Genomic DNA, 16,917 nt, shown 5'->3' on the forward strand with positions numbered 1-16,917 from the left:
GCCACAACTTTCACAGGAAGAAGAGCAACAAGTTGTGACAGAATTTATACCTAACACAGTAACACATGTAGCACATCATTGGAAATTAGAAGGATACTCTTGGAATGTAACATTAAGTGTGCATTTTGCTCACTGCCTAAGACAATATCCTCAGGAGGATCTATTAAGGATGACTTAAGACTCCCAAAACCATGAGTCTAACACAACCCTTGCTAGTGAAGGAAACGTACATAGGTCAGACTATCTGAATGGTATAGGAATGATGTGCTAAGCACATGCATCACACTGCCAACAAAGGCAACTGTCAAAAAGCACTGCAAAGGACAAAGCAGCATTATGACAGCAGCAAGCTCTTAAAACAGGCCAACACCTTACGGGATTCTATTTTAAAAGAAGCGATAGAGATCTAGCTACATGATGAATGGATCAATAAAGGCAGCAGTTTGCAACAAAGTAAGGCTTGGAACTCAGCTGTGGGCTCAAAGCACACTGACAATATGTGGATAGATCCACTTGTGTCATGCTAAATGAAAAGCTGAGTGCATAGCATATGGATGGCCATCACATCAGCAGCACTCCATCACCAGCAGCAGTGGCACAAAGACTGAGGACTGTGGCTCATGCCCCACCTCATTACTTTTCCCTCCCTCCTTGCCAGTGTAACAATTCACAGGTACCATGGGCTCAAGATCAACAGCTGGAGAGAGAGAGCAGGTATCTAAGACAACATTCAATGGAAGACAGTCTGTAATCAGGACTGCTGAAGGTGGCAATAAGTCAGCTTTTCATAATATTACACCATTTGTATGACATCACCCAGATGAATACCCAAGGACATTTCAAAACATGTTTCAAAAGTTTATGTGAAGGCAAATGAGATTGTTAACTAAGAAACAAAAATAATGTTGAACACAGAACACCACTTACTGCATCACAAAATATGAATGGGATCAACCACCAAAGGTGCTACACTCACAACTGTACTGAGCATTTACATTGATTCAGTCTTCCACAATTACCAAACTGTAACTCATGAGATGGTGTAAAATTATCATCATTCCTTTTGCACTGACTAACTGTACAGACACAAAATAATAATGTTTAAAATTGGGGGACTCTACAATAAAATACACAAATTATTATTGAACCATGATATCCTCAATCTCATTTTAACTAAAAATTAAAAAAAATCATGCAAAATAAATTTTATTTGTGCAAGTACCCTGTTACCTGCCACCTTGTTTAAAATTATGATCCATTATATGTAGCTCCCAAATTTATTCACATAAGGAAATAAAATCACACAGCCTTTTGGTTTTTATTTTCAGTCCATATTATACTGCGAAATGTTAGGGCTAAGATAAATATTATTTCATGCCAGTGGTTACATGATAGATTGATAATGCTGGTCGCGGAGCACTTTTTCCAATGGCAGGGTTTTCACCTCCGAGTTGTACCAGTTAAATAGGGGTCAAGCAACTTTCTTACAGCTGACCTCTCTGGTCTCAGGGTATCATCATTTCCTCAAATCACACGTATAAGGTGAGGCACCTATTTCACTTTTTGAGATGCTAAAAATATTGATAACATATTTTCACTCTGACAGTCACCATGGTCTCGTAAAATAGGAAAAGGTGTATAACAGTAACATTTTTTAACTACTGATATGCAAGTACCAAATTAATTTTTCAAATGAAATTATGTGGTTCTTTTGGTTCCTGAACAGTAGCTTTAGATGAGTTCTGGTCCTTTTTATGCATTCTCCACACATTAGTATATTGTCATGCAGTTTTTCATTACTAAGAATAACTGTAGACCTAAAAAAATATTCACAAATTAAGAATGTCATTAAATACTTTACAAACATGTCTCCTGAGTACCAATACACTTGATCAGCCCAGACTGATTCCACTACATTTCTTCATATCTTAAGACTGGGCAATACACAATTAATCAAGTAGCTCCAATCTCAGTGAAACCTTTTATTACTGAGAGAAGAATAAAATTCTGAGTGGTGCGTACTCTGTCCACCATCGAGAACATACAGAAAACCTAATTTTATATATATTTTTGCTCTATAATTTCTCTTCAGACCTACAAAATTGTTATATTGCTTAATTATATATTTTTATTTACTTTTTGGCTGCTAATCATTATAACAACATTTAAGGCACTGTTTTAAATTATTGTGGTTAGCTGTTCCTTCACCTGTGATAAAGGACAGTCCACGCAAGCTATACATAGCTGCTTGGTTTTGGTCCTTCACTCTTTCAAAAAACTGCCAGATTGTTGTTCTCTGTATTGACATATAGTATCTAAAAAATATTTATTTTTCATTTACAAATGTAATAGTATTCTCAGATAAGGCACTTTTGCAAGAAGAATCTGTGACTCTACATAGCCTTCAAAATATCCGCTAGTTTGCACGACACACAAAATTTATCAGAACAAATAGCATCAATATCTGTTCACTGTCTTTCATTAAATGGCAACCTCATCCCATTTTCTCATCACCATCTATGATAACTCGTAGATAATCAGAGGGAACACTGTAGTTGGAAGCTCCAGGTTATTTGCCAGTTAACCAGATTGCCTAACTAGCTATTCATCAGTCAAATTATTTCCTCTTCAACTTCTCATTGGCTCTTATAGTAATACTGGAGCAAATGGAGCAAGGAAACATCTCGCGACTTTGACTGACTTGTTGGTTAACCAGATCCAGTGACCAGCTCTAGTTACTCATTAGTTAAAGCAAAAGACATGCATTTAAATTAGCAAATGTAGACTACAAAGAATTCATCCAGTTCACCAAATTTAAGTGAAGTTCCAGCTACCAGGGATTTAATATTGTTAGTTTAAGCCAGTACCTTGATTAGCTGATCTTGCAGGAAAGGGCATTTAATGGCTCGAGTTAGGTGAGGGAATCTCAGTTAAAACCTTGCTACTGAGGTAGGTATAGTGTAAATAAGAATCACTATAGGTGGTGTTAGTATATTATCACTGAAGTACACAACTAAAAAGAAAAGTATAGCAGATTACTCCCAACTGCAAGTAATGATCACTCCTGGCCAGAAAAAAATTAGAAATTTGAGCCCACTGCAGCCAAGACCATACATGCGGCTGTGTTTGCCCTTCCAGTCACCGCAGCATTAATGATGATGCAAATATCTTCATGTGGACCTGTTGGCAAGTTGATTATCAAAAAGCAAGCATTCTAAAAGTAGTGTAACATAAGTAGCAGCAGTCTACTATGTAAAAATAAGCCTGTATTAGTGCAAAATAAAACAAAAGTGTATACTCTCCCTCGGGATATCTAAAAATAGAATTATTCTAAGTAAAGGAAATATTAAGATAAGTAACTAATAGGAAACTCAAGAAAATTATTTCCTTGCTCAAATAGCCGGCAAACATGAAACACCCTAATAACAAACAGATTATGACCAATTAGTGTATCTTATTGACTGGTTGTTAAAAATTTTCACTCAGAGCAGAGTTTTCTACTATCAGTACGCTGTTGATTTTTTTTATATATGTAATAAGTGATTTCATCTGCACTCCCAAATATATAATAGGTATCTTGTCTCATGTTCTGCAGGAAAAGGTTACCTAGGAAACATACAGAAACACATAGTTTATAATTTTAGTCACATGGTGGAACACTTCACATATACTTTTCGTCAGTCTATATAAACAGGATCACTCTCAACACAATCATGTATGTCTACAAACAAAACAATCTCTAGTGATGTGCTAATACTTTTCTGAGATCAGCAATTTTTTACTGTTCTATAATAGTTCTAACAGATTACTACCCGTGACGACATTAGATACTGGATTGAGCCATTAGTGACAAGGATATTGGAAGGAACTAAGTTACCTTGAGAGAAAAGCTAGTCTTTTACCTATAATGAGACAGGGAGGCTATTGACAACCTAAACCAAAATGACCAAAAGCAAGGACAAAACACATACATGTTAACTGAAAATTCAAGAACTATGTCACTAGTGTACAGCTCATTTACATGTACTTATATTAAGTGGCTCAGTGGTGGAGTGCCAGCCTACAAATCTGCAGTTCTTGGGTTCAATTCCTGGTCATTCCTAAGATTTTTATCTGTCACTTATCACTTATTTCACATCTGGCAAAGTTTGCTGATGTGAAAAATGCCAATTCACACTGTGATTTGGAATCCATGTTAAACTGGAAATCCCCTTTAACTGGCTGGGTAAGCCAGTTCTCAACCCTAGAGGAAGGCAACAGCATACCATCTTCAACAGGGCTATGACTAGTAAGGCACTGTAGTACTCAAAACAATTTTTGGATTGATGAAAGCTTTACCTTTTTTTATATTAACAGTATTTCTGGATACCAGACTGCAATGAAAGCTTCAGACCATTCTACACTACAACAAATCAAATTGTCACAAAATGAAATACTAAAAAAGTAAGAAATTTAGTAATGGCTTTGAAGAGCTGCTCAAGAAAGGTGGGGTGTCATACCACAGGTGCAAAAAAGTCAAAAGACAGAAGATCAACATATTTTAAATTAAATCAAAGCAACCATGTGAAGCTTTTAACACTGGAAAGCACAGAGTTATAAATGGACTTCAAACAAACATTAGTCAAGGGAGTGAAATCATTCAGTCGGCAGCATCCTGGCCAAATTAACAACAAAATCAAGACAAATAAACATAATTCCAAATTCTGTTTCCAAAATTATTTCACAGGTTGTAACCTGGTGGATTGTCTTAATGAGAATTTGACAAAGCTATTTGTTATTGCCACAGAATTTCTTAATACAAGTGTGTCCAAAATGACTGGGAGTGATCACAAGACACTAGCATTTTCAAGAATACTGGATAGACTAATCTAGAGACCCTGCAGACCTATATCACATACGCCAGTTTGTAGAACAATTCTTTAATTTTCATGTGATGACTTGACTCTTTGCTAATAATCTCCAGTGTCAAAATCAGCATAATTTTGGAAATGACAACCAAATTAAATCCAGCTTCCTTTCTATTTAAAAAAAGCATATAAGGCTATGTAGCAGTGCCTTCAGGTGGAAGCCATGTGTCTTAATTTACTGAATTCTTCTGATACACTTTTGCACTACACTTGATCAATGAAGTATGTACTTGGATAACATTCAATTAGATGTGCTTACTGACTAAGGAATCCTTACCAAGTATAACCTAATATGCAATTATACAGGCTGTATATTAAGTAATAGTGAAAAACTGACAAGGATGGAAGTATATTCAATAACATAAGCAAAAGAAGTTGTAATGAACATCGGTCAGAAAGAAAGCTGTATACATGGCAATTACGGACATGTGGTAATGTGCCATCACTGATGTTAGTATAAAACATTTTCCAGTTAGGACGCATGTACTTGAAACGCAAAGTTTTTGATTAAGTCCTCATCTAATTGGGCTTATATTTCACCCATGACCTAACTTAACATTAAATACAATACTGCTTCAGCACACTAAACTTGTTATAATTTACACTGAAGGGATACTTCCTAGCATCATGTCACACCACCTACTGCCCGGCGTAGTGCAGCAACTTGACATGGCATGGAGTCAACAAGTCGTTGAAAGTCCCCTTCAGAAATACTGAGCCATGCTGCCTCTATAGCTGTACATAATTGCGAAAGTGTTGCTGGTGCAGAATTTTGTACACGAACTGATCTTTTGATTATGTCCCATAAATGTTCAAAGGGGTTCAGTCAAGCAATCTGGGTAGTCAAATCATTCACTCCACCAGAATGTTTTTCAAACCAACTGCAAACAATTGTAGCCTGGTAACATGGTGCACTGTTGTTTGGGAACATGAAGCCCATGAACGGCTGCAAATGGTCTTCAAAGTAGCTGAGCATAACCATTTCCAGTCAATGATTGGTTCAGTTGGTCCAAAGGACCCAGTCCATTCCACTGCCCACACCATTATGGAGCCACCACCAACTTGCACAGTGCACTGTTGACAATTTGGGTCCATGGCTTCATGGGGTCTGTTCCACAATTGAAGTCTATCATCAGCTCTTACCAATGAAATCAGGACTCATTTGACCTGCCACAGTTTTCCAGTCATCCAGGGTTGAACCAATATGGTCACCAGCCCAGGAAAGGCAGTGCAGGTGATATCATGCTGTCAGCAAAGGCAATGGCATCTGTCATCTGCTGCCACAGCCCATTAATGCCAAATTTCGCCACACTGTCGTAACGGATATGTTCGTCATATCTCCAACACTGATTTCTGTGGTTATATCACACAGTGTTGCTTGTCTGTTAACACTGACCAATCTCTGCAAACGCTGCTGCTCTGGATTGTTAAGTGAAGGCCGCCAGCCGCTGCATTGTCCGTGGTGAGAGGTAATTCTTGAAATTTGGTATTCTCGGCAGATTCTTGATACTGGGTATCTCAGAATATTGAACTCCATTATGATTTCCAAAATGGAATTCCCCATGCGTCTAGCTTCCAATACCATTCCGCATTCAAAGTATTTTAATTCTCACCGTGTGGCCATAACCAAGTCGGAAACCTTTCCACATGGAATACATTTCACATAAATTTTCTCAGCATGTTATAGTCTTAGGTGGAGATTTCAATTTACCAGATATAGACTGGGACACTCAGATGTTTAGGACGGGTGGTAGGGACAGAGCATCGAGTGACATTATACTGAGTGCACTATCCGAAAATTACCTCGAGCAATTAAACTGAGAACTGACTCGTGGAGATAACATCTTGGGCCTACTGATAACAAACAGACCCGAACTTTTCGACTCTGTATGTACAGAACAGGGAATCAGTGATCATAAGGTCGTTGCAGCATCCCTGAATATGGAAGTTAGTAGGAATATAAAAAAAGGGAGGAAGGTTTATCTGTTTAGCAAGAGTAATAGAAGGCAGATTTCAGACTACCTAACAGATCAAAACAAAAATTTCTGTTCCGACACTGACAATGTTGAGTGTTTATGGAAAAAGTTCAAGGCAATCGTAAAATGCGTTTTAGACAGGTACGTGCCGAGTAAAACTGTGAGGGACGGGAAAAACCCACCGTGGTACAACAGCAAAGTTAGGAAACTACTGCGAAAGCAAAGAGAGCTTCACTCTAAGTTTAAACGCAGCCAAAACCTCTCAGACAAACAGAAGCTAAACTATGTCAAAGTTAGCGTAAGGAGGGCTATGCGTGAAGTGTTCAGTGAATTTGAAAGTAAAATTCTATGTACCGACTTGACGGAAAATCCTAGGAAGTTCTGGTCTTACGTTAAATCAGTAAGTGGCTCGAAACAGCATATCCAGACACTCCGGGATGATGATGGCATTGAAACAGAGGATGACACGCGTAAAGCTGAAATACTAAACACCTTTTTCCAAAGCTGTTTCACAGAGGAAGACCGCACTGCAGTTCCTTCTCTAAATCCTCGCACAAACGAAAAAATGGCTGACATCGAAATAAGTGTCCAAGGAATAGAAAAGCAACTGGAATCACTCAACAGAGGAAAGTCCACTGGACCTGACGGGATACCAATTCGATTCTACACAGAGTACGCGAAAGAACTTGGCCCCCTTCTAACAGCCGTGTACCGCAAGTCTCTAGAGGAACGGAAGGCTCCAAATGATTCGAAAAGAGCACAGGTAGTCCCAGTCTTCAAGAAGGGTCGTCCAGCAGATGCGAAAAACTATAGACCTATATCTCTGACGTCGATCTGTTGCAGAATTTTAGAACATGTATTTTGCTCGCATATCATGTCGTTTCTGGAAACCCAGAATCTACTCTGTAGGAATCAACATGGATTCCGGAAACACCGATCGTGTGGGACCCAACTCGCTTTATTTGTTCATGAGACCAAGAAAATATTAGATACAGGCTCCCAGGTAGATGCTATTTTTCTTTACTTCCGGAAGGCGTTCGATACAGTTCCGCACTGTCGCCTGATAAACAAAGTAAGAGCCTACGGAATATCAGACCTGCTGTGTGGCTGGATTGAAGAGTTTTTAGTAAACAGAACACAGCATGTTGTTATCAATGGAGAGACGTCTACAGACGTTAAAGTAACCTCTGGCGTGCCACAGGGGAGTGTTATGGGACCATTGCTTTTCACAATATATATAAATGACCTAGTAGATAGTGTCGGAAGTCCCATGCGGCTTTTCACGGATGATGCTGTAGTATACAGAGAAGTTGCAGCATTAGAAAATTGTAGCGAAATGCAGGAAGATCTGCAGCAGATGGACACTTGGTGCAGGGAGTGGCAACTGACCCTTAACATAGACAAATGTAATATATTGCAAATACATAGAAAGAAGGATCCTTTATTGTATGATTATATGATAGCGGAACAAACACTGGTAGCAGTTACTTCTGTAAAATATCTGGGAGTATGCGTGCGGAACGATTTGAAGTGGAACGATCATATAAAATTAATTGTTGGTAAAGCGGGTACCAGGTTGAGATTCATTGGGAGAGTCCTTAGAAAATGTGGTCCATCAACAAAGGAGGTGGCTTACAAAACACTCGTTCGACCTATACTTGAGTATTGCTCATCAGTGTGGGATCCGTACCAGATCGGGTTGACGGAGGAGATAGAGAAGATCCAAAGAAGAGCGGCGCGTTTCGTCACAGGGTTATTTGGTAACCGTGATAGCGTTACGGAGATGTTTAGCAAACTCAAGTGGCAGACTCTGCAAGAGAAGCGCTCTGCATCGCGGTGTAGCTTGCTCGCCAGGTTTCGAGAGGGTGCGTTTCTAGATGAGGTATCGAATATATTGCTTCCCCCAACTTATACCTCCCAAGGAGATCAAGAATGTAAAATTAGAGAAATTAGAGCGCGCACGGAGGCTTTCAGACAGTCGTTCTTCCCGCGAACCATACGCAACTGGAACAGGAAAGGGAGGTAATGACAGTGGCACGTAAAGTGCCCTCCGCCACACACCGTTGGGATGTAGATGTAGATCTAAGTACTAATGACTGCTCCACCAATGCATTGCCCCTTTATACCTTGTGTATGCATGGTTTGGACTGACAGTTGTCATTAGGGTTAGGGTCCACATTGACCGAGAAGTTTTTAGAAGCCTACAGAAACCAGCTGGATATAGTGGTCCCTATAATAGCACAAAAAACTTGATGAGTTGCTAGTTTAGTGTATAGGGGCCTGAAGATGTTGCCAATGAGGCACCAAAAGTGGTAGCTAAATAAAATTATGCCTTTTGGTATCTATTTCCTTCAAGTCTTTGACTAGCCGCAGTTCCATACCATTTACACAAGACAGAATTACAGAAAACCTGCTACAATTGTCGAGAGGGCCCAGGCTGGAGGAGGGAGCATTATGGTCTGGGGAATGTTTTTGTGGCATTCCCTGGGTGATCTCATCATTCTGGAAGGCACAATGGATCAACAAAAGTACGCATCTGTTCTTGGGGATCATGTCCATCCCCTACATGCATTTTTGTTTTTCCTCAGCACAATGACATCCACCAGCAGGACAATGCAGTGTGTGACACAGCTTGCTGTGTACATGATTGGTTTGAAGAGCACCAGGATGTGTTCACCAAATTGCAGGGTATTTTCTTTCAGACGCTTCACGCCATCTGAAGAAAAAAAACTTGGCCACCTACCACAACTCATTGGAGGTCCAACTGTGGTACTGAGGTGCAAATTCCAGCCTTCAACATTGACGAACAGCAGTCACCGTGGGTGAAGGAACCATGTGTGTGCTGTGGAGGTCCATATGCAGCAACTTTCGCTGACCTGTCATTGAGGAGACACTGTTGGTAGCCCCTTAATTCATTTGGGCAGTCAGTTGTTCAATATTTGCACATCTACTTGCCTGTACACATCTCCGCAGCTGTTGTTCACGCCTGTCATCTATGGCCCACGGTGCATCGTAGTTGCCTCGGCACTGGTTTTGCCATGCAAGACGTACTATAACCACAGTGGCATGCAAACAGCTTACAAACTCTGCCATTTCAGAAATTCTTCCACCCTTGGCCTGAAAGCCAATGATCATTCCCTTTTCAATGTCAGATAAATTGCTTTTTTCTGCATTAGAACAATGACTGCTTGTTTTTACACATCCCCATGACAAGCTTTATATATTCTTCGCTGCTAGTGCTGCCATCTGTGTGTGGTTATTGCATGCTGACATCAAAGATAGGTGGTGGTCACATTAAAGTGACTGGACCATGTAGTTTCATAAAGTTTTGAGAGGCAATTCTCTTGGTATTTAATTTTCCTGTTTGTCACATGTAAGATTTTCGTATCTTCTCTGATGTCAAAGAAACACAATATAGAGCTTCTGAAAGGTCTTCATGCTTGAGTGTGTTCCGGACAGACTGGGTGATTATAATTAAAATGCTGCTACTCACATAGGCCCAGTATCGGCAGATATCATAATGCATTAATGATTCATGCTGGTAAACTAATTAGTTCCAACTGTGCCCAACAGGTGCAAATGTGGCACTGTAGACTATTTGTGGTGGTGGTTAGTGTTTAACGTCCCGTCGACAACGAGGTAATTAGAGATGGAGCGCAAGCTCGGGTTAGGGAAGGATTGGGAAGGAAATTGGCCATGCCCTTTCAAAGGAACCATCCCGGCTCGGTTGACTATTTGTATGACAGCATGAATACACACTATCATTTGGCAAGCAACAGCATAAGTGAACAGGAAGGCTATTATGAAGAGAAACTAGCTTATATGAATGGCAGTGCTGCACTGAGAGAGTATTGCCGATGGAAAGGTCTGAGGAAAGGCTCCATGTAAATTCAATGATATAAAGAAGACGATAATGAAATTCAAAAGCACAGTGGAGCTTGGGGTGGAACCTGGAAGAGGAAGTTTTTGACAAGGTTGCTGTTGCTGTAACTGACTGTGCAGCACATTCCCTGCATAGTGCTAGTGCTCATGCAGTGTCATGAGAACTGCCCATCCCATGGTCAAGAGTACAGAAAGTTCTGCAGTTTATTTGACACTGGGTCCCATACAATACCTAAATGGTGCAGCAAATGTTCTAAATATGTTCTTCAGTTTCTGGCATGGATCAAAGCTGATGACGTGGCTGGGCAATATTCTGTGGAGCGACAAGGCACATTTTACACTACAGACTGCAGTGAATGCTGAATTTGGGGTACTGTTCAACTGTGTATTGCACATGAAGAACCATTGCACTTGCCATATGCCAATGGGTGGTGTGTATTCAGCACCTTTATTCTCGTTCTGTTCTCCTTTGAAGAGAATACACCCAGAAGGCCTGTCAGGTGTGCTGTGAAATCTGAATGATATCGAAACCTCCTTGTACAGCATGTGATTCCTGCTTCGGCAGAATGCAACTGGGTGGAAATCATGTTTTCATGCAAGATGGGGCAACACTCATGTCACTCGCACAGTGAAAGATCTGCTTATGCAACCTTCCATGAACATGTTACCTCCAGAGATTTTATAGATGCATGGCCTGCATTATAACTGATCTGAATCCGTGTGACTTTAGGCTCTGAGGATATCTAAAAAAAACACATTTACCAGAGATATATTCGGTCTCTACATGATCAGAACGCTAGTATACACGAACTTGTTGCTCAGATTATACTGGAAGTGCCGCAGGTAACTATTGATAATGTGGTTTTACGGATGGAGCATTTCTACATCTCTGGTACTCATACTGAACAAATTATTTGAGTGGCAGCTAATAATTAAATCATTATGCCTTTCTCACTTGTTTGACCTTTTCTGCCTACATCTTGTCCCTAAATTCTTACATGATAATATTTCTATAAATCTTTCTCACATTCACAATGACAGATTTGCACCTGGTGGCCACAACTGGAACTAATTTTCTTTTTCCGATTGTAAATTGGTTTCGCTTTAAAACACCTACCAAGCTTCACTCGCTTATAATAATTACAGCTTACACTGGACCTCTGTGAGTAGCTGCACTTGATTGGTGAATTTTCCATTCCTACAAAGGTCAAAATGCTTCTGAAATATAAAGTCTCCTAGCTTTAATATTGGATATAAATAATTTGCTAGTTTTCTGCATTTTGCTGTGGTCCTGGATTCCTCAAAATACTTTTCTGAAAACTCTCTTTTTTTAAAAAATCTGATTTTGTTAATGTTTAAGTCACACAAGTGTATATTACAAGAGGCATGATAACACTACCATAGGAGATAACAGAGTGAATACAAACAAAACAACATGTCAGGGACAATGGAGATTACTGGCATTCTTACAACAATGATAGGATCATTTAGTTTCAGCACAAGATCATGAATATGATACTTCCAACCTTTCGTTTATCTTCAGAACTAAGAGTTTAAAAATCTTCACTTATTATTTGATCACCCTGGGCAACTAAATTTGAGTGATACAGGAGTTCTGCAGCAGAAACTCCATGTTTGTTGTAGTGACATGATAATTTTTTTTCCCCCTGTATGCTGGAAGCCAAGGTTACCCACTTTGTATTTCCTATATCATGTATGTCACTTTAACATGAGCACATGAAATTCATTGTGGAAAAGGCAAATGATTGGGTGGGAATTCTGGTGGAGGAATACATCTTACAAGAGTCCAATATGACCATGCTGATTGTAATTTTGTCTTACATCCTTATCAAATTAGGCTCACAGAAGACTGAAGAGATCAGAAAAAAACTGAACAAGTTACAACTGTTTGCTAACATAAGAACATTATAGATTAAGTGTAAGCAAATTTAAAGTGAGGCACAAAAGAAAGAAAATTTTAGCACCCCATTTCGGTTTTGTGTGTTTTTAAATATACCAGTAATGTCATAGAACAATTACTATCTTAGGCCCTAGTCTTGTTTTTCAGTTCATATATGAATATGCCTCACAACATAACAAGTAGTTTCATGATGCACACGCACATTGTTCTAAGAAGCCATTTTTCTGATGACTCGACATGGTTCTTTGTTGTTTGTTTAACATATATGATTGTATGTATGTTTCATGGCCTGTTCTAGCAAATACTGAACATAACTATAAAAAGAACTCAAATTTGTAGGTGAAACTAATAATAATCAAACAGAATTATGATAAAAATAGCATGAGACAGTACAAAATGAAGCATATGGGAAGTATGTTTATAAGCACAACAAGTAAATTATAACAAAAACATAACAGAGGGTTGTTTAGGATAAAATAACTGTTCCAGAAATAAAGTACTTCCTTATTTATTATTTTTATGCAGTAATAATGTGGTTCCCACAAAAAGGTGCGAACATCCATAAAGAGATATCTAGTTAGTGAAGATGAAAATATGAACATTTAGTTTCTAGTTGTACTGGTACCACATTACCTATCACACATATTCTACAGATGTACAATTCACACTTAAGTGTGTGGCAGAGGTCTAGATAGAGAAAATAACACAAATAAGATATGCAAGATGTGGCTGGAAAAATATAAGAATGGAAAAAAAACAACATAAAGATGGACCAGTTAACACAAGGAAGCTCTACCAAACTGGAAGCTAGATGTCAATAATAGAACACAAATCATTTGAAGGTGTTTTAGAAGTACATAGCAGTAATAATTATTATTGGTCACAGCCATCAATGATATGGAACCATGCACTGTTGACACACAGTGCACTTTCACTCGTTCACGTCTCTGAGAGGTTTATAACCCAGATTGATGACTGAAAATATGAATTTTAACATAAAATGCTATGTACACCCTGCCACACAAAATTAAAAAACAAATTAATATATAAGCCTCTCACCACACATTTTTGTGCCCATCCTTAGACGATTAAATTACTAGTACTAATAACACTGCTTATGAAAAAATAATAGGCCTACTGTCCGAGTCTTCAGAATCGTGGTGACAAACAGACGACATTTCAAAATACGAAACTCTCGAAAAATATTTAAATAGTTGCAGTTTTTCAGATGCATATATTTCATAAACAACAAATTTGTATTCACACGAGACTGTAACGGAAATAAGGTGATTTTAGACAACAGTTTCAGAGGGAGCACGCGATTAAATGCCATTACTTATGGAGTTGTTAGTAAAACAACACATAGAAATATTTGAATACATCAGACTTCTGGGGTGAAGGAAATTGGAGATGTGTAAAATAATTTTTGGCAGTGTCGTGTGTTACGAACGACGGAAATGAGTCACTGAAAACTGAGGGCAGAACTTGGGCACAGTGCATCACTTGGCTAAAGTTTAATGGAAAGTACAATGTCGATAAAAATAAAGTTTTAAAATGATTAATCCGCAAGTACAAACACTGGATCAACTAGAAATCAAGGGAAAACAGTGGCAGATTGCCTAACACTGTACAAAGAATAACAAACGTACCTGAAATTCTTTTTCATAGCTCCCATCAACTTTCTGGTTATCCAGATTCTCGACGTGATTCAGAAAATTTTGTAATATAGTTCGAAGAGGAGTCCTCCCTTGATCTTTCATTTCCGCCCAGCAGAAATATTCACATACACGAACATTCAAAACAAACACAATTCATAACACACATTTCCACTCATCACAACTAACTTTGGCGTTCTAAACCACTAAACATCTTTGACAGTTGACAGCAAACCAAAGAGTACAGACATCACTGCAGGAACCTCAGGTTTAGCATCGCAGATTGAAAGCCACAGACATACATTAATGTATGTCTGTGTGGAACAAGGAGGTAAAAATTCTACCTCCATGGTGTTGAAAAAATAGTGTATAAAAACCTATGGAGTGTGCATTCGGATGCGCAACACACAGAACAAGAATAAATGAGACGCGCCAGCGCAAGTCCCGTGTTAAAAATGGAAACATGGAACGATAGCAGCGCTCCAAGTGAAGTGGGAGATGAACTAAAGAAAAAGGTATTTTTTTTGTGCTTTTGATTTTCACCAATATAAATCTTCTGAACTTCCAAAGCTATGTTTATGGCAAGCATCAGTATAAAACAAGTTAACGTTGGATGTAAAATACTGCAGTACAGCAGTGACTTTAATTCACGTTTATCACAATACGAACGGCGTTTTTTGTAACATATACATAATATTCATTATTTAAACCTACGAAAAAAAAATCACGAATGTGAATGGAAGTATATTTCATCATCGGTACAGGCAGATTAATTCGAATAATTCATTAATTTACTAACAGAAAATTTTGGTATCCTTGTTATCTTTATATTTTTCTTGTCTTACACGAGTTCAGTCGACAGGAAGTGAAACAGCAATCTGCTTTCCTTCCTGCATGTTAAAGCTACAGATAATACGTTATTGCATTTTCCTCGAGACACATATGTAGGTGAATTAATACAATATAATCGTGAGCATAAGTCCTAACTGTAGACAAACAATTAAGTTCCTTTATTCGACACATTGTCTCTCCCACATGCCTGTTGTTAACAGCATGTGAAACTACCTTACTGGGCATTTGCCAGTAAGTGTAAATAACTTCCTCTACCATAGCTTTACAACAGTAACTGTGGTTCAAATAGCAGATTTTTACGTGTGACAACCTGCTGGTGCATAGTTTTTCCAGTTGACCTTCATAGCAGCCCCGGATTTACCATATTTCCGAACTGCACCAAAAACTTGATAGTGGCACCCCCCTCCCCGCCCCTTAAGCATTTGAGATACGATGTCAAAAACGTAAGAAAATCTGTTTTTCAAAAATATGTTCCTTTTGTAGCGCACCTCTTTGTGAAGAGTTTAATATATAAAACACATATGTTTGAGAAAATTTAAGACATGTTATTTGGTCTTAAGTGTGCCAAAGTGGAGTACCACACCTCTTCACACAGAATACTTCTATCGCAAGTCACTGTATTCCACTCTGTGTAATTCAGACATGTATATTTTGTAATGAAAATCATCAAACCTATATTCAGGATAGTGGAAATTAAAGTGTCCTGTGGTGCCTCTCCTGCTCTTACTTGGCCAGTTTGACACCCTATCCCCTTAAAAAAACCTCATAATTAATATTGGATGTGATTATTTGTAACTGGGAGAGTAAGAACTCTTCAGAAAATTTGCATTCTTTATTGCCTATTAGCTGATAACTTTCTCTTTTGTGTGACAAAAAGTTAAATTTAGGAAACAGGAAACCAATAAAGACAAGAGGCAAGCAAACAGTACACATTTTTTAAGTCATTACATCCCAAAACTTATTTCTCTGTAATCTTACTGCAGCTCAACATGGTGTGCTTTCTTTTCTATGGAAGAATCTATTAGATCACCAAAGTTCGTCAAATGCTTTGCTACATGAAAATTCAAAATGTCGTCGTCTAATACTCAAAAAGGTGTTAACATGAGTAGCACTCAAGACTGGTGTGGTTTCTCGATTTCATCACATCTCTTTTTGTCAGTGTCCGCTAGATAACCGAAATAGGCCTTCCTAATATGGCAGAAAGTGTAAGACAAGCCAAATAAGCGAGACTGTTTTGGTAGAAATGGTCACTTTTATGTTCCTGATTTACATAAATAACACAACAAAATATAATTCACGAAGTAGCAATATCAAATGCCTATTAGGCCTACTGCAAGCAAAAAGTTTTATCAGAGTGAAATTTTCACTCTGCAGCGGAGTCTGTGCTGATATGAAAATTCCTGGCAGATTAAAACTGTGTGCCAGACCGAGGCTTGGCCTCTGGACCTCTGCCTTTCGCACATAAGTGCTCTATATCTGAGCTACCCAAACACGAATGATGACACGTCCTCACAGCTTACTTCAGCCAGCACCTCATCTAAACTTCACAGAAGCTCACCTGCGAAACTTGCAGAACTAGCACTCCTGGAAGAAAGGATATTGTGGAGACATGGCATTGCCACAGTCTGGGGGATGTTTCCAGAATCAAATTTTCACTCTGGAGCGGAGTGTTTGCTGATATGAAACTTCCTGGCAGATTAAAAATATGTGACAGACGAGACTCG

General features: G+C 38.7%; 1 protein-coding gene across 1 annotated transcript in view; it reads right to left on the reverse strand.

Annotated features, from left to right (window-relative positions):
* The window catches only part of LOC124722110, a 127,035-nt gene extending 112,474 nt beyond the window's left edge, over positions 1-14,561 (reverse strand). The window contains exon 1 of the mRNA XM_047247312.1: positions 14,336-14,561. Within this exon, the coding sequence (XP_047103268.1) occupies positions 14,336-14,446 (111 nt within the window). The 5' untranslated portion in view covers positions 14,447-14,561. The remainder of the gene's footprint in view (positions 1-14,335) is intronic.
* Between the last annotated feature and the right edge of the window lie 2,356 nt (positions 14,562-16,917).

The sequence above is a fragment of the Schistocerca piceifrons genome, chromosome X, assembly GCF_021461385.2.
Source record: "Schistocerca piceifrons isolate TAMUIC-IGC-003096 chromosome X, iqSchPice1.1, whole genome shotgun sequence".
Lineage (NCBI taxonomy): Eukaryota > Metazoa > Arthropoda > Insecta > Orthoptera > Acrididae > Schistocerca > Schistocerca piceifrons.